Consider the following 23,922-nt stretch of genomic DNA (forward strand, 5'->3'; position numbering starts at 1 on the left):
GGATATTGACGGGGAAGTTCTTGGGTAAAAAAGTCTAGCTTCCTGGGGTTGTTATAAGATCTTAGATCGAGAGCTGAAAGGGACCTTAAGAGTCCATCTGGTCCAAAATCCTCATTGTACAGATGGGGAAACTGAGACCCAGAGAAGTGGAGACTTACTTAAGGTACATGGGCAGTAAGTGGTAGGGGCAGGATTTGAACCCAGTTCCTCTGATCCCAAATCTAGGACTCTACACTATACCATGCTGCCTCTCTGCCTGGGGAGAGGGCAGGATAGAGCTCATGTGCTCTAACCTGTACTAGGCAGGAATCCCCTCAACAGTGTCCCTGATGAGCCCTCATCCAGTCACCTCTTAAAGACCTCCAGTGATGGGGACCTCACTACCTCCCAACGTAGTCTATTCCTGTTTTCAGCAGCTTTCCTAATTAGAAAGTTTCTTCCAGCCAGCTGCCTCTTGGCAGATTTCGGAATCCTGCCTGGATTCCTGACTCTTCCCCTTTGTGGGCGAGAGAAGCGACTGCCTTGTCATCACATTAAAGGAAGCACCCACCTGCCAGGGTAGAGCGCCAGGCAGGCTGTGGAGCTTGCTGGATCAGCTCTCCGGGGACTTATCACCCCGTTCCTGCCCGTGGCTCGGCTTGCTAATGATGCTCCGCTGGGAGTTTCCCAGCCTCCCCAGCCCAGCTCATCTAGGCCAAGTGGACCTCGCTCATGTCCCGGAGCGGTCAGCTCCCCAGCCTTCCTGGGCTAGGTCCCTGTGAGCCCAGAGACAGATCAGAGGAGTCCTCTTGTTTGCAGGACTGCAGGATGGAGTAGAGCTAGGTGTGTGCTGTAGCCGCACCTGGGGTGCCACGTGCCCTGGCCTCTTATTAAAGACCAAGGTACATATCCAGTTCACGGGGCCAGTGCACACACTCTGGGGGGATCACCTCTGGTACATCATTTCTAAAAACTGTGGATTGGGAGGACAGGACGGAGACCCTGTGCATGATGGGAGGGCACAGTGGTCAGTGCACTGGATTTGGGGTCCAGTCCCAGCTCTACTCCTTATCAGCTTGATGACCCTGGATAGGTCATCGCCCCTTTCTGAGCTTTAATTTTTGTGCGTGTGCGTGCGTGTGTGTGTGTGTGTGTGTGTATACATATACATATACACACATATGTGTATATATCGTATACATCTTGTATTTATTTAGTTGTTTATTTTTTCTACCAATGTTTCCCTCCCCCCATTAGAAAGTAAGCTCCTTGAGGGCAGGGATTGAATTTTTGCCTTTCTTTGTACCCCCAAACTCTTGGCATGGCTCCTGGCAAACAGAAAGCACTTAATAAATGCCCACTGAATGCTTCCTAGATAGAAAGATGATGGGCTCAGAGTGCTAATATAAATGTTTATGTTCATATGTGCACACGTGTATATACACATATATACATGTGTATATACACATTGTACAGTATACATGTGCACACATATGTGTGAACACCTACACACATATATATGTATATATGAATCACATAGCCAAAGTGGGAATTTGTTTTGCTTGATTTTATGCTTGTAATGGGTTATGTTTTTCTTACTTTTCAAAGAAGGGGATGAGGGTGGAAGTGGGAGGGAGAGAATTCAGACTTGAAAATAAAATAAAATTGAATCTAAAAAAAAAAGAGAGAGAACTTTTTTTAAAAAAATTTTAATAAATACATGAATTCTTGTTGGCTTGACTTGAACCTGAGAGAAGTGAAAAGATTTGCCAGGGGTCATATAGCTCAGAACGTGGGAGATAGAATTCTAACTGGGGTCTTCCTAACTCCCAATGCTGAGCAGTAGCCACGAGGCTAGGTAGGTGCCCCAGATGAAACTCAAGGGATGGTGGAAAAGGAACCGGGCTTGGTTTAGATCCAAAGGGGATCTGTGACCTCCTTCTGATACCCCCACTCTCTACTTCCTTCTGCAGTTTGACCCTGGGAACACCGGCTACATCAGCACAGGCAAATTCCGGAGCCTCTTAGAAAGCCATGGGTCTGAGCTAGACCCACATAAGAGAGAGGTGCTCTTGGCCCTCGCTGACAGCCATTCGGACGGACACATCTGCTATCAAGATTTTGTCAATCTGGTGAGCAAACCAGCCAAGGTACTCTCCCTCTGGGTCCCTCAGTCTCTTCAGCTTTGACCCCAACTGCTCACTGACGAAAATCTTGTTGGAGCTCTTATCTGACTGCTCTGTGGCGATGCTTTAGTGGGGGATGGGAAGGGTTAAGCATCATCGGGGTCCACTTGACAGAGGGCATCTCAGTGCTCTCCCTTTATCTTGGGCTGTGTTTAGTCTGATTTGGGAAGGGAGGACTGCCTAACTGTGGAAGGCCGGTTATTGTCATGGGTGGGGAGGTGGAGGTGACATCAGTCAAGCTGATCTAAGGGGAGGCGAGGTTAGGCAAGCAGAATTCCACCTGGGTCATGTATGATGGAGAAAATCTCAGATGAGGCAGCCAATCGGGTCAAACTCCAATAGGAAGAGCTGCCCTTAAACCTTTCTAAAGATCCCTTTGGGCTGCATATTGATTTAGCAAACAACATAGTAATATTATCTATGTTTTGTTGCTTTTTATTTATTTCATTAAATGTTTCCCAATTACATTTTAATCTAGTTCAAGCAGCATTGGGAGTGTTGTGGGGGCAGTGTTTGTCACCTATGGTCTAGAGAAATGAGTGCTAGGCTGGCAGGCAGGCAGGAGGAAGCCGACCTTCTCATCCCAGCAAGCCCATTCGTCAAGTGTGGGAGGGCCACTTGAAGTCTTCTCTCTGGGTTTCAGTTTCCTTGTCTGTAAAATGGGCATGATGATTCCAGCTCCTTCCATGTTGCCCTTGGAAGAAGCAAGAAAGAGGGTCCATGAGGGCAACTACAAGGTGTGTCCTGTGTAAATTGAACCAATAGAATCACTGTAATCTATATGCTTTTATCCCAAAATTTGTTGAAAGGATACATGTGTGTGTGTGTGTGTGTGTGTGTGTGTGTGTGTGCGCAAAAGTAAATCTCATTCCATTTGTAAGGGGAAAAGAGAATGGAACAAGGGTTTTATTAAGTGTCTACCACGTGTCAGACCCTGTGCTAAGCCCTTTACAAATAACATCTCATTTGATCCTCACAATAATTCTGGGAGATAAGTGCCATGATCATCCCCATTTTACACATGAGAAAATAGAGATGGACAGAGGGTAAGTGACTTGCCCAGAGTCACACAGCTAGTAAGAGTCTGAGGCTGGAGCACTCTATCACCTAGCTGCCTTTGAGAAGTAATTGTGTCATAGTGAATAGAGAACTGGTCTTGAAGCCAGGAAGATGTGGGTTCAAGTGTCACCTCTGACAGATCTGGCTGTGTGATCCTGGGCAAATTACAGAACCTCTGAAGTCCCCAGGCCACTCCCTGAGATTACCAGGTCCATCCCTATCTCAGATTTAAGTATCAAACCTGTGTGGTACAAAGTGTCCTGTTTGAGGCAGAGAGAGAGAGACAGAGAGAGAGAAGGAGGGAGGGTCAGAGAGAGAGAAGAGAGGAGAGAGAGAGAGAGAAAAGGAGGGAGGGAGAGAGAGTGAATCTGTTTGTAGACATTGGGGGGAGTAGAGAGAGAGAAAATGCATCTGTAAATATTGAGGAAGAGGAGAGAGAAAGTGTATGTGTGTGTGTGTGTGTGTGTGTGTGTGTGTGTGCGCGCGCGCGCATGTATATGTCTTTCCGTATGTCTGTAATATTTGGGGAGAGGAGAGAGAGAAAATACGTGAATGTCTTTCTGTATGTCTGCAGTTTTAGGGGAGAGGAAAGAGAAAGTATATATGAAGAGAGAAGAGAGAAAGTCTATGTATGATATTTGGGGAGAGAAGAGAAAAGAGGTGTCTGTGTGTATGTGTCTGTCTATTTACAGATATTAGGAGAGAGAAAAGCTAGAGGGTGGGTATTAGAGAGATTGAGGTACGGGGTTAAAAAGGAAATATGGTCCTCATCTCAAGAGTTGGACAAAAGAAGCACATACACTTGAAACCACTGAATAAGACATTTCAAAGCAATCTGTGAATTGAAGCAAATGAATGGAGTAAAAATGAAATGCTAAAAGGCCTAGGAATAGAAGGGCCACAGAGATTCCAGAAGGGTCATTCAGGGAAGGTTTCCTGGGCTGGGGTGGGGGTAGGGGAGAGGTCTTGGAGCACACTTTTCTTACATGTCTTTGTTGGTAATATACCTCAGACTACTTCTGCCTTCTGGGCACTGTCTCCTTTGCCACTAGGCCTCCTGCAATTTTGGTTCTTTGGAGACCGTGATGTGATGTGATTTGCAGCCAAGGAGCATTGCTGGGAAAATGTTGTAGTGGAAAAAAAAGAAGGGCTTTTTGGGGCAGAAGCAGCCCGGGATCCCTAAAAACCTTGCCTAGTTTTCTTGATGTCACCCAGCTCTCTTATTTAATCCTGAGCCAAAGTCATCATCTTCCTTACACATGATGGAATAATAATAACAACAGTTCACTTTCCTGTAGGTCTTTCCAGTTTACCAAGCACTTAATGTACCCACTCACCATAGTCCTGCACACGCTCAAGCTTACACCTGCTCTGGACTTCTCCCCTCTAGCATAATTGTTTACAAGTGTGTGAGCCCGGGCTTCCTTAAGCAAATTGGACGATTTGAAGCACAGAACAGTCTGATAATCCCCAGACAGCTGCTGTGGTCATAGCTGAAGAGCTGTATCTACCAGACTTGAGGATTATAAGGGCCAAAAGAAGCGGCCACAAAGGACCATAGGAAAGGCACCAAGATGATAGACATTAAAAAAAGACATTAAAAAAAGATGATAGACATTCTCCTCTTTGCTAACCCTTCACCTCTCTTTGGCTGGAAACCAGGTTTGAAAAGAGGTTAATGAACACTTATTAATCACCTATTGTGTGCCAGGCATTGTGCTAAGTGTTAGGGCTGCAAAGATAACAAAAGATAGTCCCTGCCCTCAAGGAGCTCACAGTCTAACGGGGGAGACAACAGGCAAATGACAAACAAATGTCCAAGCAAGCTATATTCAGGATAAATTGGAGATAATTAACAGAGGAAAGGCACTATAATTAAGAGGGAATGTAGATTTTGAGTAAGAAGAGGGAGAAAGTATGTATGTGTGTTTCTGTATGTCTGTGATACTTGGGGAGAAGAAAGAGAGGAAATATGTGAATGTCTTTCTGTGTGTCTGCAGATTTGAGGGGAGAGGAAACAGAAAAAAAAAGGATATGAAGAGAGAAGAGAGTCTGTCTGTGATAGGCAATATCTGCCTATCAGTTGAAGGTGGGATGTTAGTTGGAATTTGGAGGAAGCCAGGAGGCAGAGAGGAAAGGGGAGAGCATTTCAGGCACAGGAGAGAGTCAGGACAAAGGCCCAGAGTCAGGAGACAGATTGGCTTTAGGACCATGCTGATCCATTAGGGGAGGAAAGAGTCAGCAGCCGGCTTGTGCAGAGCCATGCTGAGGATGTGGTTCGTGTGGTCATAGGCAGGGGTTAAGTACAACCTGAAGAGGTGAAGCTGAGTCTTGTCTGGCTCAGTTTGAAAGTCTAATAAAATGTCTTCACTGCCTGGGGTTGGGGGTCAAGTAATGTACTGAAAATGAGCTCAGCTGGGAGGCAGTGGAGTCCTGTGGAAAGGATACTGGCTTTGGAATCCTTGGACTTGGCTTCAGAGCCCAGCTCTGCTATTTACCTTACCTGTGGACTTGGCTTCAGAGCCCAGCTCTGCTATTTACCTTACCTGTGACCTTGGGTCAATTACTTAACTTCTCTGGATCTCAGTTTCCTCATCTGTAAAATAAGAGAGTTAGACTAGCATCACAGATATAGAATAGGAAGGGACCTTGGAGGCTAGATAGGATGACCCCCATTTTACAGATGAGAAACTGAGGCCCAAAGAGGTTAAGTGATTTTGCCCAAGGTCACACAGCTAGTGTCAAGGTCAAGATTCAAACTCGGATCCTCTGATTCCAGAGAGAGTGCTCCTTCCACTAAGCCATGCTACCTCCTTAGATGACATCCAAGCTTCCTTCTAGTTCTTAATCTGTAATCCCATATCCTGAACTTTGAAAGCCAGGGCACCTAGCAATTGAACCTTTCCTCTGGGTCAAGTATATCCAAATGCAGCTTTTAGATCAGTGATCACAGATTTTAAGCCAGAAGTGACCTTAGAGGGCATTCAATCAGTGATAAAGGTACTAAGGTTAAATGACTCGCCCAAGGTCACTCAGATTCTAAGTGATAGAGGCAAGATTTAAAGGCTTCAAACTTTAAATCCATTGTATCACACTGCCTCTCCAGAGCTCCAATATATTTTTGTTTATCTTTGCCCAATCTGGGTCTCTTATTCTGGGAACTTCCTCACCTGAGATTCTATCTGCTTGAGGAACAGAATAGATATCTCTTGTCCTGGGAGGCTCCAGCATCCATCTCTCCCTTGCCTTTTCCTAGTTCTCTCCCTCCTGCCTGCCTTAGTCCCTTCTGTCACCTTCTCCAGGAGCATTGAAAACGTCTCTTGATTTATATCTTTTAAGGGAAAAATAACACCATCAGTCATGTGTCAGGGTGTTTCTGTTCAAACCCCTCAAGCATCCAGGGAATGTGTTTCTCCAGGGATTGGCATCTCTGAGAGTGGTATGAGTGGGGAAGTCTATGAGGTCCTGGATTACATTCACTCTGCTTTCTTCTTTTTCCCATTCCCCATTTTGTCAGTGGACTTTACCTTCACAAGGAAATAGCTATGTCTGCGCCACCCCCATCCCCAATTCAGACAAGGTGATCTTAGGAGAAGGGAATACCCCATTTGAGATTTCATTTCTATCCTTCTCTCCACAGATGAGCAACAAACGGTCTAACAGCTTTCGCCAGGCCATCCTACAAGGTAACCGGCGCCTGTGCAGCAAGGCATTGCTGGAGGAAAAAGGACTGAGTCTCTCCCAGAGGCTGATCCGCCATGTTGCCTATGAGACCCTACCTCGTGAAATTGATCGCAAGTGGTACTATGACAGCTACACCTGCTGCCCCCCGCCTTGGTTCATGATTGCCATCACTCTCCTGGAGGCATGTGGTACTTCCTGGGGAGACGGGAGATGGGTGAGGTGGAGAGAAGTCCTGGAGCCATGCCCCACTAGGTGTGAGGTGAAGTGAAGTGAGGTGAGGGGTAGGGGAAAAGGGCAGATGAGATGCTCACAACTCCAGAGAAAAAGGCTTGTTGATGAAGAGCAAATTCCCATTTGTGATTTCAGGAAAGCCCTGTTACAACAAAAACCATTGTAGACCCTCCATGGAACATAAAGATTTTCCAGTCCTCATTTGATGAATGGTCGTCTTACATCATTCATTTTTAGACAAAGCGCAAAGAATAACCAAAGGTTTTAGACACCCCATTGGAGTTCACCGTACCGGAATTTGGCCTGGTTTTTATATTCTGAGTCAAATTATTTCAGTTGTCCTTCAGATGAGTGCCATTAGCCTGATCTCTTTGCCACTCTGAACTTCAGTTTCTCGCTCTGTAAAATGAAAATAATCACACTTTCCTTTTCCCTGCCTCATAGGGCTTTTCTGACTATAAGGTGAGAGATTAAGCATAGAAACTCTTTGAATATAGAAGCACTAGATATCAATCAGTCAATCAACAAACCCTTATTAAGCCTCTGCTGTGTCATAGGTGCCTAGGGGATACAAAGGAAAAGAAAGAAGAAAAGCAATTCCTGTCTTTAAGGAGTTTACATTTTACACATTGATATAAATAATCTAGGCAACCTGGTGGAGTGTGAAAAGTGCCAGGCTTGGGGTCAGGAGGAAACCAAGCTAAATCCTGCTTCCAATACTTACTAGCTGTATGATTGTGAGCAAGAGTCACTTAACCTCTGTGCCTCAGTTTCCTCACTTGTCAAATAAAGGTAATAATACCTATAGAACCTGCCTCACGAGGCTGCTGTGAGTTTCAAATAAGATGTTGTACTTTGGAAACCCTAAAGTACTATATAAATATCAAGGTCAGGTTTAGGGATTTTTTTAAAGTCTTATTTTTGTGCTGGGCTTGTGATTTCATTGGCATTTTGGCAGCTAGGTGACTAAGTGGTTAGGGCACTGGGCCTTAGAATCAGGGAGACCTGAGTTCAAAACAACCTTAGGCAGTTACTAGCTATGCAACACTGGGCAAATCATTCAGCCTTTCTCAGCCTCACTTTCCTCAACTGTAAAATGGGGATAATAGCACCTACCTTTAGGATTGTTGTAAAGCTCAAATGAGATAATTTTTTTTTTTGGTGAGGCAATTGAGGTTAAGTGACTGCCCAGGGTCACACAGCTAGTAAGTGTCAAGTGTCTTGTCTGAGACTGGATTTGAACTCAGGTCCTCCTGACTCCAAGGTCAGTCAGTGCTCGATCCACTTCACCACCTAGCTGCCCCTAAATGAGATAATTTTTGTAAAGTGCTTAGCTCAGTGCCTGGTGCATAGTAGCATTGTAGGCACTATATAAATGCTAGCTATAGGGAACTCTCGATAAGGAAACTCCCTCTGTGGTTGCAGAGGAGTCCTTGTTCTGCAGTTTATTACCCTTGAAGATTACTTGGGGCACTGAGAAATTAAGTAGGTTAGGCTTGCTGGTCTACCAGTCAGAATCCTCAGGGAGGAGCCATGGATTCCTCAAGCAATAGTTTTTCTACTCAAATAATCAGGAATTCTTGTCAGCTGCCTAAGCTTTGAACCACTGAGCCCAGGGTCACGGTTAACAAAGCTTTTTGAAACACTTACTATGTGCCAGGCATTGTGCTAAGCTCTGAGGAATTCAAATACAAGCAGAGAGTCCCTCATCCTTAGGGAGCATATAGTTGACATATAGCCCTTTAAAGCTTGCCAAATGCCTTCCATATGTTATCTCATTTGATTTTCACAACTGTAGGGTGTGTGGGTGTGTGTGTGTACAAAAAATATGTGCTCTGTTGTTATCATCCACATTTTACAGGTGAGGAAACTAAGGCAAAGAGAGACTTTCCCAGAGTCACTCAGCTGGTTAGAATCTGAGGTGGGATTTGAACTCAAGGCTTTCTGACTCCAAATCCAACACTCTACATTGTACCACCTAGCAGTCTCAATAGCCAGTATATGTCAGAAACAGATATTGAACCAAGGGTCTGTCTTGATGCTGGTCTGCACTCCAATCGTCACTCCATGCTGCCTCTATAGATGTAAATTATTACTATAAATATATATGTACACACATACATGCACATATATCTGTATATAATGTGTATGATGTGACGTTTCAGCATCTAGTTTTAACATACTTCTAATAGAGTTTCCTGTTAGTCTGTTATAAGTGTGCATCATCTGGATAGAAGTCTCCTAATTTAGGATAGAATTTAGGAATATTTGAATTGAGGACAGCAGAGAAGAAATTGCCCCCCCTTCCCACATGCCTCACTCCTTTGGATGTCCAGCCTGTCCGCTGGCTGCCTCTCTCCCGATGTCCAGGACGTCTCTCCCCCGTCCCAGCTCCTTCACCAGGCTTAACTCTCTGTCACGTGTTTCTGTGAAGTTTCTACCCAACAAACAGCGGTATAATAATCAAGCACCATTGGTTCTTTCATTTTCATCACATTACAGAAGGCCTGATCCACTAGCCTGAGCTCATTTGTTTTGTTGCTATGACCCCATTCCAGACAGTTTTATTTGCAGTGGCAAATTTTCAACTCTCATTTGAGCCTCTCAGGGCTTCTGTGAGATAGACATATCAAGGTGCTGTTATGCCCATTTTACAGATGGGGAAACTGAGGCCCAGGGAGACCAAGTGGCTCGCTTTAAGTCTCATGGGCAGGTAACAGCAGCTCTTCCAACTCCCAGTCTGGTGCTCTTCCTACTATTCCCTTCTGTGTGTGTTATTGTTGAACTCACGCTTCTAGTCCTATGTTAATCCGTTTATTAACTCCTATTTGAGGGCTAATAATGATGATGAAGAGTTACCTTTAGAAGCTGTGCTTACTATCAGCTCAACTGCAGCCTGTGTGGTTGGTTAGTACTTCAGTGGACAGAATGGTTCCCTGGAGTCCCAAGAGAAGGACTGACTTCCTACTCCCACAGTGCTCGAAGCTGTAGTTTAGCTCAGTGAGCACAAGAATAGTAATATAGTAGCATCCAGTTGAACCAGAGGCCATTTTGTGGCAACATCAGCTACGGAAAACACCCTGCGTCGGGGGTGGAAAGCTTTGGAAACAGTTTTCACCAAACCTGTAAAAACCATGCACTCTATTTTTTCTATTCACTCTCCACCTAGTCACCTGTATTTTCAACACAAGTGTAATGAGCTTGGTTATCTGGCTGCCTAACCTACAGCAGATTAGAGGGGGAGAGAAGGAGGAGACATTTTGACAACAGCAATAGAAACAAGGCAGCAAAAGGAGAAAATTAAAAATTAGACAAAAGAATTGGAAAAATTCAGTCTGGGACCATTTGCTGTCTGGAATATCAGCAGTCCTGTACACGACCTCTGACTCTCCCCACTTAGGAACATCCCTGTTTTTAAAAATTCTCTTATATTTATTGATATGTTTTGAGTACAACAGGACAGCTAGGTGGTGCCATAGTGCATAGACCACTGGGCTTGAAATCTGGAAGACTTGTCTTTCCGAGTTCAAATCTGGCCTCAGGTACTTACTAGCTGTGTGACCCTGGGCAGGTCATTTAACCCTGTTTGCTTCAGTTTCCTCATCTGTACAATCAGCTGGAAAAGGAAATGACCAACCACTCTAGTATCTTTGCCAAGAAAACTCCAAATGGGGTCATGAAAAGTCAGACATGACTGAACAACAACAAATCTGGTTCTAAATCCCATTCATTTCCCAATGGCCATCAGTATTTCAGCATGGAAATACTGATTGTTTATAATGATGACCTTGGGTCATCAAGAAAAAGTGATATCATGTGTTCCATTTGCTCAATTTAAAGACAAAGGGGGTTGTGGAATATATTTTAGAAACATTTGCATCAAACATGGCTAAAATAAGACAAGTTTCAGAATTTCAGTACGTGAACTTTATCAGGAAAACTATTGTCAATAATAAATAATTCGTTTTACAAAGCACTTGATGGTAATAGAAGGCACTTCCCTCACAACAACTTTGTGAGGTTGGTAGTGTAAATGTTTTTCCATTCATTTTACAAAAGGGAAAACTGAGACCAAAAGAGGTTAGGGCTTTATCCAGGATTACATAGCTTGTAAATATCAGAGTCAGGATTTGAACCTAGATATTCTGATTCTCAGTCTAAGGTACTTTCCAGTATCCAGTTTCTTGTCCTTATGTGGAATGCCAAGTTGCCCACATGGACAATTGAGGTCTATTAATGTAACATGAAGCCTATGAGCACCCAAACTCTGCCAGCCTGGCAATAGGGGTAGTGAGTAGTAAGCAATAAGCAATGAGTGACAATTTAACATATGACTGCTACTGCTACTACTATATACTGGCTCTGTTAGCTACTACTTGCTAACAGAGAGAGAGAGAGAGAGAACAATTAGTACGTGCCAGACACTGTGCTAAGTAGCTTTGACAAATTTATCATTTGATCTTCACAACAACCCTACAAAGTAAATGTTACTATTGTCCCCATTTTACAGTTGAGGAAACTGAGGCAAACACAGGTTAAGTGACTTGCCCAGGGTCCCATAGCTAATAAATATCTGAGGCTGGATTTGAACTCAGGTCTTTCTGACTCTAGGCCCAACGTTCTATCCACTGTGCCTCCTTGCTACTGCCGATGCCACTACCACTACCACTATTATCACCACCACCACCACTACTACCACTACCTAACATTTACATATTGCTCTAAGATTTGCAAAGTGTTTTATATGGCATAGCCCTAACCCTAAATTGCCTCCTCCCAACAACCCTGTGAGGTAGGTTTATTGTTTTTATTATTATCCCCGTTTTACAGAGGCAGTTAAGTGGTACAGGGGATGGAGTGCTGGAGCTGGAGTTAGAAAAACCTGAGTTCAAATCCAGCCTCTGACGCTTGTTACCTACAAGATCCTCTCAAGTCACTTAACTTGTCAGCCTCATTTTCTCCATCTGTTAAATGGGATTTAATGATAGCACTTACCTGTCAGGATTGTTGTGAGGATCAAATGAGATAATATTTGTGATGTACGTTGCAAATTTTAAAGTACTATGTAAGTGCTAGCTATTATTACTATATGAGTTTATGGAGAAGAAATATGAAGAAAATAAGTACAAATAAATAGAAAGTAATCAGATATAAGGGAATTTGGGAGGGAGGGCACCAACCATTAACGGGATCAGAAAAGGCTTCATTTCCTGTAGAAGGTGATGCTTGAGCTGAAGGAAGAGAGGAATTCTATGAGGCAAAAGTGAGGAGGGAATGAATTCTAGGCATGGGGGATGGCCATAAATTGGATGGCAATGCTGGAGGGAAGGGGGTCTTAAAGCCTAGAGAGAGGCTTGCTACTGGGCTGAGTACCTCTTCTTTTATTCTCCTCACATTTGCAAACAAGGTACTAGATAAACCTTAAAGTACTATATAAATGTCAACTAATAATAATAATAATTAGCAATAACAATGTAGCGTAGCATTATGTAGTTGCTGTAGGATTTTCCCAACATCTGAGCCATAATGAGTAGTTTTGGCACCTGGGATGAACAGCAAGAAAATTAGCTTTTAAATGATAAGATTCATAAGAGCATTGATTTAGAGCTAGAAGACACCTTCGATGTGATCGAGTCAATCTCTGCCATTTTGCCGAGGAGAAAGCAAAAAACTCGGAGGGAAAAGACAAATTCAGCTGAGTGGGAGGGAAGGATTGGTTACTATAGTGACTTGTATGTCATTGAAAGAATGTCAATGTTAAGTTTCTCTCTAAATTTAGGTGCCCTGGGGCAGAACCCTGATCACCTCACCCTAGTTACAGCCCGACTCAGGAGCTTGTTTCCTGGGTGATGGAAGTGGTTATAATTCACTGTAGAAGCTCTTGAGTGTTAGCAAAGGGAGGTAGGTTCCCAGGCATTTCCAGCCTTAGTAACACTCTCCATCCATTCCTTGGCTTTTGTCCAGATCGCCTTTTTTCTCTACAACGGGGTGGCCTTGGACCAGTTTGTGTTGCAGGTCACTCACCCCCACTACCTGAAGAATGCTTTAGTTTATCACCCCCAGCTCCGAGCTCAGGCCTGGCGCTACCTGACCTACATCTTCATGCATGCAGGGTAAGTACCCATCTCCCTATCTTCTCTCCCCAAGTCAGGATCATTCATAAAGTAATACGTGATATTAAGAGGCAAAGGTAGGAAAGCGTGGTAGATAGAATGGTGGACAGAAGTCAGGATTCATTCATACCCTACCTCTGACACCCCCTGGCTGTGTGACCATGGACAAATCACAACCTCTCTGAGCCTCAGGCAACTCTGAGACTTATTTATTTATGATTTATCTGCTTGCTCTGACACTTACTTGTGAAGGTGTTCCAGAGAAGAGCCTAGCCATCGGATTTTGTCCCTTGTCACTTGGTTATTCATTTTTGTGGTTGGTTATTAAATTTATAATATACAATCTTTAAAAGTAGTAGAGAATGGGGGAGACAGCTAGGTGGTATAGTGGATAGAGCACTGGCCATGGAGTCAGGAGGCCCTGAGTTCAAATCCAGCCTGAGACACTTACTAGGTAGCTGTGTGACCCTGGGCAAGTCACTTAACCCCCACTACCTCAAAAAAAAAAAGTGGTAGAGAGTGAAAATGTACTCAGAAGGTCATAGATTTGGAGCTGGAAAGGACCTGAGAATCTTCAGAGAGGTTCAGCGATTTGCCCAAAGTCAATTTGTTATGGCTGTTGTTCAGTCATTTCAGTCGTGTCTGACCCTGTGTGACCCCATTTACGGTTTTCTTGGCAAAGATACAGGAGCGGTTTGCCATTTCCTTCTTCAGGTCATTTTACACATGAGAAAACTAAGGCAAACAGGGTTCAGGTCACACAGCTAGTGTCTGAGGTTAGATTTGAACTCAGGGTTTTGTGACTCCAGGCCCAGTACTCTGCCCACTGCACCACCTTTGATATAGAGGCAGCATCAGAAGATCGTAATGTTAGAGACTGAAAGCTATCATCTAGTCCAATTCCTTCATTTTACAGACAAGGGAAACTGAGTTCCACAGAGGTTAAATGACTTGCCCAAGATCACATGGGTAGTGTCAGAGGCAGGATTTGAACCCAGGTCATCTAATCTATTATACCAGATCAAAAAATGACTGAGTTGCAATGCCAGCCCAGTGATCTTAACACTGTCTGATGCTGCCTCCTATTCATATAGATAGTGTAACAAAAAGAAGGCTAGAGGGCCTAGGCCCAAATTCTTTCTGCCTCTGTGACCTTGGGCAAGTCTCTTGCCTTCTCTGGTCCTCTTTCCTCATCTGTAAAAAGATGGGGTTGGATTAAATGGCCCCGAGGTCATTTCTAGCTCAAGAGATCTGATTCCATGAATTGATCAAATGTCAGTTGAATTTATGAGGGCCACGGGGTTATGGAGTGAAGGAGGGATTGACTGCATGACTGCCCCCCATTTTCCTCCCCTCAATGGATTGTTTCCAGGGTCACAGCCGTGGAAGGTAGGCGAGGGTCATCTCCCTGACTTGAATCAATATTTTTTATTCCTGCTCGAAGCTTTCACAGCCTGAGTGCTCTCTTCTGGGTGAGACACAATCAGCCTGGCCCCTGCTGCATTTCCATGACAAAGGCCAACTTACAGGCTAAGCGGTCACCCGAGGGAAGGCAGGAGGCCATTCAGGGATAACTTTGTCAGAGCAGGCCAGACGTATTTCCTGGACTCCAGGTCACCAGGCAGGGTCCAAGAGCTCAGGTCCCCAGCTCTTCCCTCCACTCACATCAAAAGGACGAACGATCTAATTTTCTCCCAGCCATCCCCATTGAACTTTGGAGGGGAGGGGAAAAATGACCTGTTGACCCATTGCTCTCTGGAGCAGTCTCCCCCTTGGGAAGGGAAGGAGGCATCCCTAGCGTTTGGTTCCCAGAGCTCCATTGTCCCTTTCCCTGCTCTGAAAGAGACAGAGTGGCCGGGCTGCACCCCAGCTGAGAGATCCATTGTAAGTTTCACTTCCTGCTGAGCTTTTAAAATGGTAATTGTCTCAGTCCCTAATTTACTCCCCTGCCAGGCTGGGGGAGGGAGGGTCCTTGTGGGCTGGCGAGGCATCCAGGTGGTTGCCAAAACTAAAATCAGAGGGAACTGAGAAGTCTGGAGACGTGGGAGGAGGGCAGGTGGAGAGACTGTTAATCTCTTCTCCCCCTTTCCCTGCTTCAGCTTTTGATAATGTTGGTGGAGAGGTGGGGGTGGTCAGGCTCATTAATTCCCCTGGCCATTCAGCCTATCCCTGAGGCAGCTGGACACTGATAAATCAATTGGATTCTGTCATTGGAAAGAATGACCAGCTGAGAGAGACCGATGCCAATTAGGTTTTATGGAGCTTTTCCAAAGGCTGGGGCAGAAAGAGGCCAGCCTTGATACAGGCTTTACCCCTAAGAAAAGCTTTCTTCTTCTACCATCGGATCCCTTTGCATTCACCCTCCACCCCACCTCCCCACCCCTGATGATCCTGGAGGACTCTGGTCTTACTTCTTGCTCTACTGACCTTCTTCCCCATTGGAACCACTCTCCAAAGATGAGATGTTACAATTATCAGGGCTGTGAGGTGGCCAGTGGGAAAGTATGTTAGAGGCAGTGGACAGTTCAAATCTTGACTGCTACTTACAACCTGTGTGACCTTGGGCAAGTCACTTACCTGTGGTGCCTCTGTGTCCTCATCTGCAAAATGGAAGAGGTTGGACTGAATGAACTCTGTGGTCCTTTTCAGTTCTAAATTTATGATCCTTTTCATAATTGTTCTCTCTGGGTAGAGCAGGGGAGAGTGTGCATGTTGGTGCAAGACCTTGTCTGTGGGTGCCCACAGTAGATAATCCACATGTCTGAGTGACAGAGCTGCCCCATGGGTGAAACAAGTGGCAAAGTATTCTTTGTCCAAAACAGTGACATGATTTATTAGAGTAAGCAATGAAAACCTGGCCCAGAGCTAAGAACTGAACCTTGGGAAGGGAAGGAATAAGCATTTATTTAGTGCCAGGCATTGTGCTAAATGCTTTTCTAAATGTTGTCTCATTTGATCCTCACAATGACCTTGGGAGGCAGGTGCCATTATTATTTCCATTTTACAGTTGAGGAAACTGAGGCAAACAGAGGTTAGTGACTTGCCCAGGGTCCCACAGCTGGTAAGTGTCTGAGGCAGGATTTGAACTTGGGTCATCCTGACTCTGTGTCCAGCACTCTATGCCCTATGGTGACACCAGCTGCTTTGAGTTCGGGACACTCATTTAGACGATATTTCCTGATCTCATTCATTCATTTTTAGAATCATAGATTTAGCCATGGAAGGGATCCTACAGGTCATCTATTCCAACCCCCTCACTTTAAAACTAAGGAAGTGGAAGCCCAGAGAGCTGAAGGGATTTGCCCACAGTCGCCAGGTAATAAGTAACAGAGTCAGGATTTGAATCCAGGTACTTTGATTCCAAATCCAATGCTCTCTCATAGAATCATAGCATACTCCGTAGGTCATCTAGTCCAAACCCTTCATTTGGCAGATGAGAAAACTGAGGCCTCCGAGATTAAGTGACTTGCCTAAGGTCATTCAGGTAGTAAGGGTCAGAGGTAGGATTTGAACCCAGATCCTCTGACTTCAAATCCAGTTCTCTTCCACTATACTAAGTTGCCTCTGACTATGTGCCTGTCACTGTGTTAGGTGCTGGGGGGCGGAAGCGGGGGGAGAGAGATAAAAAGAGAAGAACAAGGGACAGCTCGGTGGTGCAGTGGATAGAGCACTGGTCCTGGGTTCAGGAGGGCCTGAGTTCAAATTTGACCTCAGTCACATAACACTTACTAGCTTTGTGACCCTAGGCAAGTCACTTAACCCCATTGCCTAGCCAAAAACAAAAAAAACACACACACAGAAAGAGAAGAACAAAACAGTCCTTGCCCTTCAAGGGGCTCACCCTCTATTGTACAACAAGTACATAGATAAGTAAATACAAGACATATAAAATGGAATAATTTTGGTGGGAACAGGGGCAGGGAATGTGCTAGCAGTTATCGGGGACCAGAAACGTCTTCATGGAGGAGGTGGTACTTGAGCCTCCAAGGAAGCCATGGATTTGAGGAAGCTTCTCCCACCATTCCCTTTAGCAGCTGGGAGCTGAGGGACATCCCCTGCTGGGCCTTGTCCCCCTAGTTGTCCTCCTCCACTACAGAGAAGGGGAGAACACAGACAAGGGAGAAGGCAATAGGGGAAGGAAACCTTGCACAGCAGACCAGGCACTTGCCTGCTGTGCCACACCACCAGAAAAGTCCCAAGAAGCTCCAACCTCCTCCCCAGGGAGGGGTGTTACTCCTCTCAGTCCCCTCATGCCCATGAGCATATGTTCTTGTACTGAATGAGGGGGAGGGCCCCTTTTCCAAAGACTGACCATCTGATGGAGCTCTTCTCCCTCTCCACTACAGGATAGAACACCTAGGTCTCAACGTGGTACTGCAACTCCTGGTGGGTGTCCCGTTAGAGATGGTTCATGGAGCCGCCCGCATTGGGTTCGTCTATGTGGCCGGTGTTGTGGCAGGTAGGTGGGACCAGGTTCAGGCTGAGCTGGCTGTCCCAAAGTTGTCTGGGAAAACTCCCATGGTGCCAGGTCATATGCACAATTTCCAGTGGGGGGAGGGTCACTGAGATATAGATATATATCTATATATATCTATATATATATCTATATATCTATATCTATATCTATATCTATATATAAAATATTCCTTTTGAAAAAAGCTACAAGTACACAGTTAGTTACCTGTATGGATTATTTGGCATGTGTCCCATTGACCTTCAGGCAGATCCCACTCTGGCATATTCAAAATGAAGGTGTTGGAGAGGGAGGGATATAGGTGGTTGTGAGAGAGGAGCAATGACTTCAAGGACCACAGATTTAGACCTGGAAGAGCCCTTAGCAATAATCTTGTCCAATCTCTCATTTTACACATGAGGAAACTGAGGTCTGTCCTCATGCACCTCAGCTTCCCCTCACCGTCATCTGACCATGGTAACCTAAGTACCTGCTACACCCTTAGCCCTCCCAGGCCTTTCCATCTTCCTTGTAACTGAACCTTTCTCTTATGTGTTATCTTCCCCAATTAGCGTGTGCTCCTTAGGAAGAGGGACTATCCCCCTTTCTCTCTTTCTATCTCTGGGGCTTGATACATAGTAAGTGCTTCATAAATGCTTTCTCATTCATTCACTCATTCACTCATTTCAAGATCACACCAATTACAAAGCCTTGGAGCCAAAATTTGAATTATAGCACTGGGGCTATGAAAGACTTTTTTCATAGTACAAAGCTTAGTAAATGTTTTATTTCCTTGTCTATCTATCCAGCCCGACCCCTTTATCTCACAGATTGGGAAACTGGGCCCAGTTTAAGTGCCTTGCCCAGGATCATACAGGTAGTAAGGACAGGTGCTGAATTTGAACCAGGGTGCTCTGACTCCATAGCCCAAAGACTCTGGGCTGGAGGGGAGGGGGAAGGAGATATCCTCCTTCTAAGAACAAAGAAAAATCAGAAATCTGCCTGTGACGTCCTCCTATGTTCAGCTCCTACTTTGTGGGGGCTACCTGGGCTGAAGTAGAATGAGCTGACATCCCAGTTTAAAGGATCTTGTTAAAGTATTCAATGACTTCAATTCAGTGAGGCACTGTGATAGGCACTGTGATAGGCACAAGGAATTCAAAGTAAAAATTAAAACAGCCTTTGCCTTCAAGGAATTTTGGGAGAAATTATATGTATTTAAATAAATAAAGGCAAACTATATACAAAGTAGATAGGAAGTTGTTTAGGGCCAACAACCAAGAAATGCCTCTTCTAAGGGGAGACTGTTAGGTTGAAGAAGAGAGCCAAGGATTCCTTTTTTTTTTTTTTTAAGGCAATTGGGGTTAAGTGACTTGCCCAGGGTCACACAGCTAGTAAGAATCAAGTGTTTGGTCTGAGGCCAGATTGGAACTTAGGTCCTCCTGACTTCAGGGCTGGTGCTCTATCCACTGAGCCACCTAGTTGCCCCAAGAGCCAAGGATTCCAAGAGGTGTGAGGAAAGAGAGAAAGTATTCCAGACATGAGGCACAGCCTGTGTGAAAATGCAGAGTCTGGAGATGAAACATCATGTATGAAACATCATACTCAGTTTGTCTGGAGCAGAGAGTTCTTCTCCTTCAAGGGCCTAACAGAAACTGCTCCAGAATCAAAGCACAGAGATATCCAAGAAGAGTCCAATCAAGAGGGATACAATCCCCAGGCTGCCTCCCTCACTGCCCAGTGAGAAACTATGAAAGGATAAGAACTGGACGAATGGACAGATTTCTGTAGGGAAATAAGCCAAGTTCTAGCTCTGTGGGCTTTGGGAGAAATCTCATCACATTATGGATTTTATTGGTGGCATTTTTATAAGGTTTTCCAAGGGCATGCTGTGTTAGTGAGGTCTTAATCTTTTCCCAGTAGCAATAAAATTGCAATCAAAAGAGCAAAACCCCATCCAGCCTTGCAAACAAACTACAGGCAGCGTAACCAAGGGGTGCTCAGGAAAGAAGGTGGTGATGATGTCCGCCCACACAAAACTCCTTTCTGCCCTTCAGCAGCCTTTCTTTTGCTGAGATTTCCCCAAGCACATACCTCTTTGAGTGTTCTCCAATAAAAGGATGACAGCACCGCTACCTTGGACAGCACCCACCTGAGTCACCCCGTAAGACCTAATTTTCTGTAATACACATACACAGAAAGGAAATCACATGCCCTTTTTTCAGAACAGGGAACTGAAAGACCCAGAGGTTCCATAACAAAAGAACAGAAAATACATTTGTCAGATCTACAGCTGAAATTAAATTAGGTGAGACAGTGAATATTTGGAAAGATGAGTAAAATTCTAAATGACCTTGGACAGTTGGGGGGAAAAAATGAGATTATGAAAAAACAGGATGAAATTATCATCTTGTTGGAATAAGGGCAGAGTGGCACATTCACCACTTAGACATATACAAGCCTGAGGAAGGGTTGCCCAGGTCATTTAGGTCCCTGCCAGTGTTTCTTGAATACTTTCCTTTGCAACCAATTGGGAAAACAAAGGTGTTTTGTTTTTGTTTTTGTTTTTGTTTATGTTTTTGTTTTGGTCTCCAAAGACTATGACCCTGGGACATGATCTGCCTTCATTTTTCTCCAGGGGTCGCCTCTCCTACATCAATTCCACAGGCAGTTGCAATGCACACATTACTTTTACTACCCTGCAAGGGTTGTGGAAAATCTCTGAAGTACAAACAATGTATAATTTAGGTAAATTACAAGCAAAAGGTCTCATATTACTCCATTACCTTGACACAGGTTTAAAATGCTACTCTGTTGCTTCCAAATCTTCCTGTTTTGCTCCCCCTTCCCATCAGCAAGCCCTTCCTTTGTCCCCAAACCTTAGGGTCACTAAATTTTCTTGCTAGTTGACTTCATTTCTTCCTTCCCATCCAAAATTGAACTATATCCTCTAGTCCTGTGTTGTTGGTCCATAGAGAAAGAGTGATTTTGGGATCTGTTAGACAGCTAGGTGGTATAGTGCTGGACTCAGAGTTAGGAAGACTTGGGTTCACAACCTACCTCAGATGCTTACTTGCTATGTGACTCTTCTGGGCAAATCAGATGACCTCTCTGGATGTAGGTTTCCTCTTTCATCAAATGATGGGGTAAGATTCAGTGACTTCTAAGTTTCCTTCTAGTTCTAAATCTATGAACATAGGATTCTATGTCTTTTTCATAATCATACAATACAGCTGGAGGCAGGAAACCCATTTTCCTGACTTCCATTGAACTCCAGTACCATTAAGTACCATGGTGAAGGTAGGGCTGAGAATTATGGTTATCCCAGGAAATGCATAAATAAGTTTGTGTGGCCCTGGCCAGTGGACCTCCTAGTTGGGTGGATTGGAAACACCCCTGCCTCCTATTTGTAAACGATGCCTGGAAAGCCCTTGTTTGTCTAAAACTCTGCATCCCTCTGTGTTGAGAAGACACAGGCTGTGATTGATTGGGTGGAGGTAGAAGGAAAAGGATGAAGGAACAGAGACTTGCTCTGTCTACTCTCTGTAGAGGGAAACTTGGACCACAGAAGGAGGCCATGCCCGGAAGGCTGGGTCTTCCTCCAGCCACGCTGTACCAAAATAACCAAGCATCTCATCCTTTCCCAAGCTCCAGTTAAGCTTACTGGTACATCCCTAAACTGCTGAGATTTCCTCCCCACCCCAATACAATCCATTGTCATGCACATCATGGCGCTACTTTATTTCATGCCTTGGTTTTATTTTATTTATTTCCCTTAATTTATGGCTGACCCTGCTTTGTAAAATTAACCAACAATAGATCAATACCTAATTAAAACTGGAGGAAAGCTGATGGGAATGGACTTAGGGGGTTCTAATTTGTTGGTGATTTTTTTCTTCTTTGTGATCACTGCACCTACCCTACTCTACCCCCAGTTTCATAATGGCAGTCTTAAAAGTCCTGGGGGTGAGATTGCTGTAGTGCCTGAGGATCTTGTTATGGGCATTGGTATTTCTAGCCCAGTCTTGGAAAGAATGGAAGTGCACTTCCTTCCTCCCATTCACAGACATTCAAGTTTTATAGGATCGTAGATTTAGAGGTAGAGGAGATCTCAGAAGTCATCCAGCCCAGTAACATTGTTCTCAAGGTGAGGAAACTGAGACTGAAAGGCTAAATGTCCTAGAATCATAGAATCATAGATTTAGAGCTGGAAGTAATCTCAGAAGTCATTACCTCCCACCTCTTCATAAGGATGAAGAAACTGAGGCCCAGAGAGGTTAAGTAACTTGCCTAAGGTCACACAGGTAGCAAATACCAGACAAAGGATTTGAACTCGGGACCTCTGACTTTTTTCACTATCCTACTGTGCCTTTCCAACTGTACCACTTTCTCATGAATCAAGGAAATCCCCAGCACCAGGGGATACCACTCAGTGAAAACCACCCTGGGAGTCTGCCCAGAGACCCAGTGCCCCATTGCATCTCTTCCAGTTTTCCACATCCTTCAAACAAACGCAGAAAGGGATGGAAGGGGAGTGGAGTAGGAGGGTTGTGATCAGATCTTCATCCCTCAGCCTTGGTGCCCAGGCAGAATCCAGGTCAGAAGCATTGTTGTGCCTCCTTGAACCTTGGCAGGGGAGCCTTCCTATCTTTCTGTAAGTCCTCAGTGACCCTCAATGGAGAGCCAGTGTGGTGATGGACCTGGAGTCAAGAGACCTGGATTCAAATTCTGCTTCAGATACTTGAAAACTGTGTCAGAGCCTCACTTGTATCATTCTCATTTACAAAATTGGGTTAATAACATTGGGAGCCACTTCTCAGGATCACTGTGAAGAAAGTATTTTGCAAACCTTAAAAAAGCACTATATAAATGTAAGGTAAGGGCAAGTCACTTCACCCTGTTTGCCTCAGTTTCCTCATCTGTAAAATGAGTTGGAGAAGGAAGTGGCAAACCACTCCAGTATATTTGCCAAGAAAAGCCCAAATAGGGTCATGGAGAGTTGACATGATGAATAACAACATGATTACTAGTAATAATTCGGGTCTCAGACCAAGGTTCCCAATTAGTGCCTTGTAACATGTATCTTTTGGTTTTCTTTCCTCAGAAGCTGCCACACTCTTATGGCCCCTAAATTTGGGGATTGGCTTTTTAGACAGAGCCAAAGCATGTTTGTTGAGCCCTATAACAACACAAGAAAATCACCAGTGGGCCTTGATGTGCTCTAAGATGCTGAGGATGGATTTAGGCAGGATATTGGGGACCAGGGCCTGGCATTTAGTAGGCATTTTAATTTATAAGGCAGCTCACTAGACCGAGAGCTGAGGACACAAAAACAAAAGATATTTTTCATATTTTTTTTAAAAAAACTCTTCAGAGATGGGAAAACTAGCTAGCGCTGCTCTTCCTTCCCAGAATCTCATGGTCCCAGTGGGCAGGAAATTGTCCCTGATATTCTGCCTAGATCCATCCCAGCATCTTAGAGCATGCTGAGCCCCACTGGTGATTTTCCTGTGCATTATTTATTATCGAGCTCAATAAACATGCTTTGGCTCCATCTAAAAAGAGACTTCTTTCACAAGACTTTTTCAGCTTTTATGGAAAGAAAAACAAAAGATAACATGTTATAAGGCACTGGTTGAGAAACCTTGGTCTGAGATTTGAATGATTACTAGTAATCATGTTGTTCAGTCGTGTCTGACTCTCCATGACCCCATTTGGGGTTTTCTTGGCAAAGATACTGGAGCAGTTTGCCATTTCCTTCTCCAGCTCATTTTAGAGATGAGGAAACTGAGGCTAACAAGGTGAAGTGACTTGCCCAGGGTCACACAACTAGTAAGTGTCTGAGGCTGGATTTGACTCAGGTCTGCCTGACTCCAGGCCCAGCACTCTATTCATTAAGCCACCTAGCTGCCCCACTAGTAATTTGTACAGTGCTTTTTAAGGTTTGCAAAGCACTTTCTTTATAATGATGCTGGAGGTGGTGCAGTGGATAGAGCACCGGCTCTGGATTCAGGAGGACCTGAGTTCAAATCTGGTCTCAGACACATAATACTTACTAGCTGTGTGACCCTGGGCAAGTCACTTAACCCCATTGTCTAGCCCCCCCAAAAAAATATAATGATGCTGGAAGGTAGCTCTCAATGTTATTATTCCCATTTTACAGATGAGGAAACAGACTCTGAGATATTAAGGGACTTATTCAGGGTTGCACAGCTAT

The 23,922-nt window shown here is 44.5% G+C and overlaps 1 protein-coding gene across 2 annotated transcripts in view; it reads left to right on the plus strand.

The window, feature by feature from the left end:
• Window positions 1-23,922, plus strand: part of RHBDL3 (rhomboid like 3) — a 65,348-nt gene that overhangs the window by 21,408 nt on the left and 20,018 nt on the right. For both annotated transcript variants that reach the window (XM_027862191.1, XM_027862192.1), the window contains 4 exons: window positions 1,953-2,111; window positions 6,865-7,089; window positions 13,104-13,252; window positions 17,599-17,711. In XM_027862191.1, coding sequence (XP_027717992.1) covers window positions 1,953-2,111; window positions 6,865-7,089; window positions 13,104-13,252; window positions 17,599-17,711 — 646 coding nt within the window. The remainder of the gene's footprint in view (window positions 1-1,952; window positions 2,112-6,864; window positions 7,090-13,103; window positions 13,253-17,598; window positions 17,712-23,922) is intronic.

The sequence above is a fragment of the Vombatus ursinus genome, unplaced genomic scaffold, assembly GCF_900497805.2.
Source record: "Vombatus ursinus unplaced genomic scaffold, bare-nosed wombat genome assembly UNPS02014768.1, whole genome shotgun sequence".
Lineage (NCBI taxonomy): Eukaryota > Metazoa > Chordata > Mammalia > Diprotodontia > Vombatidae > Vombatus > Vombatus ursinus.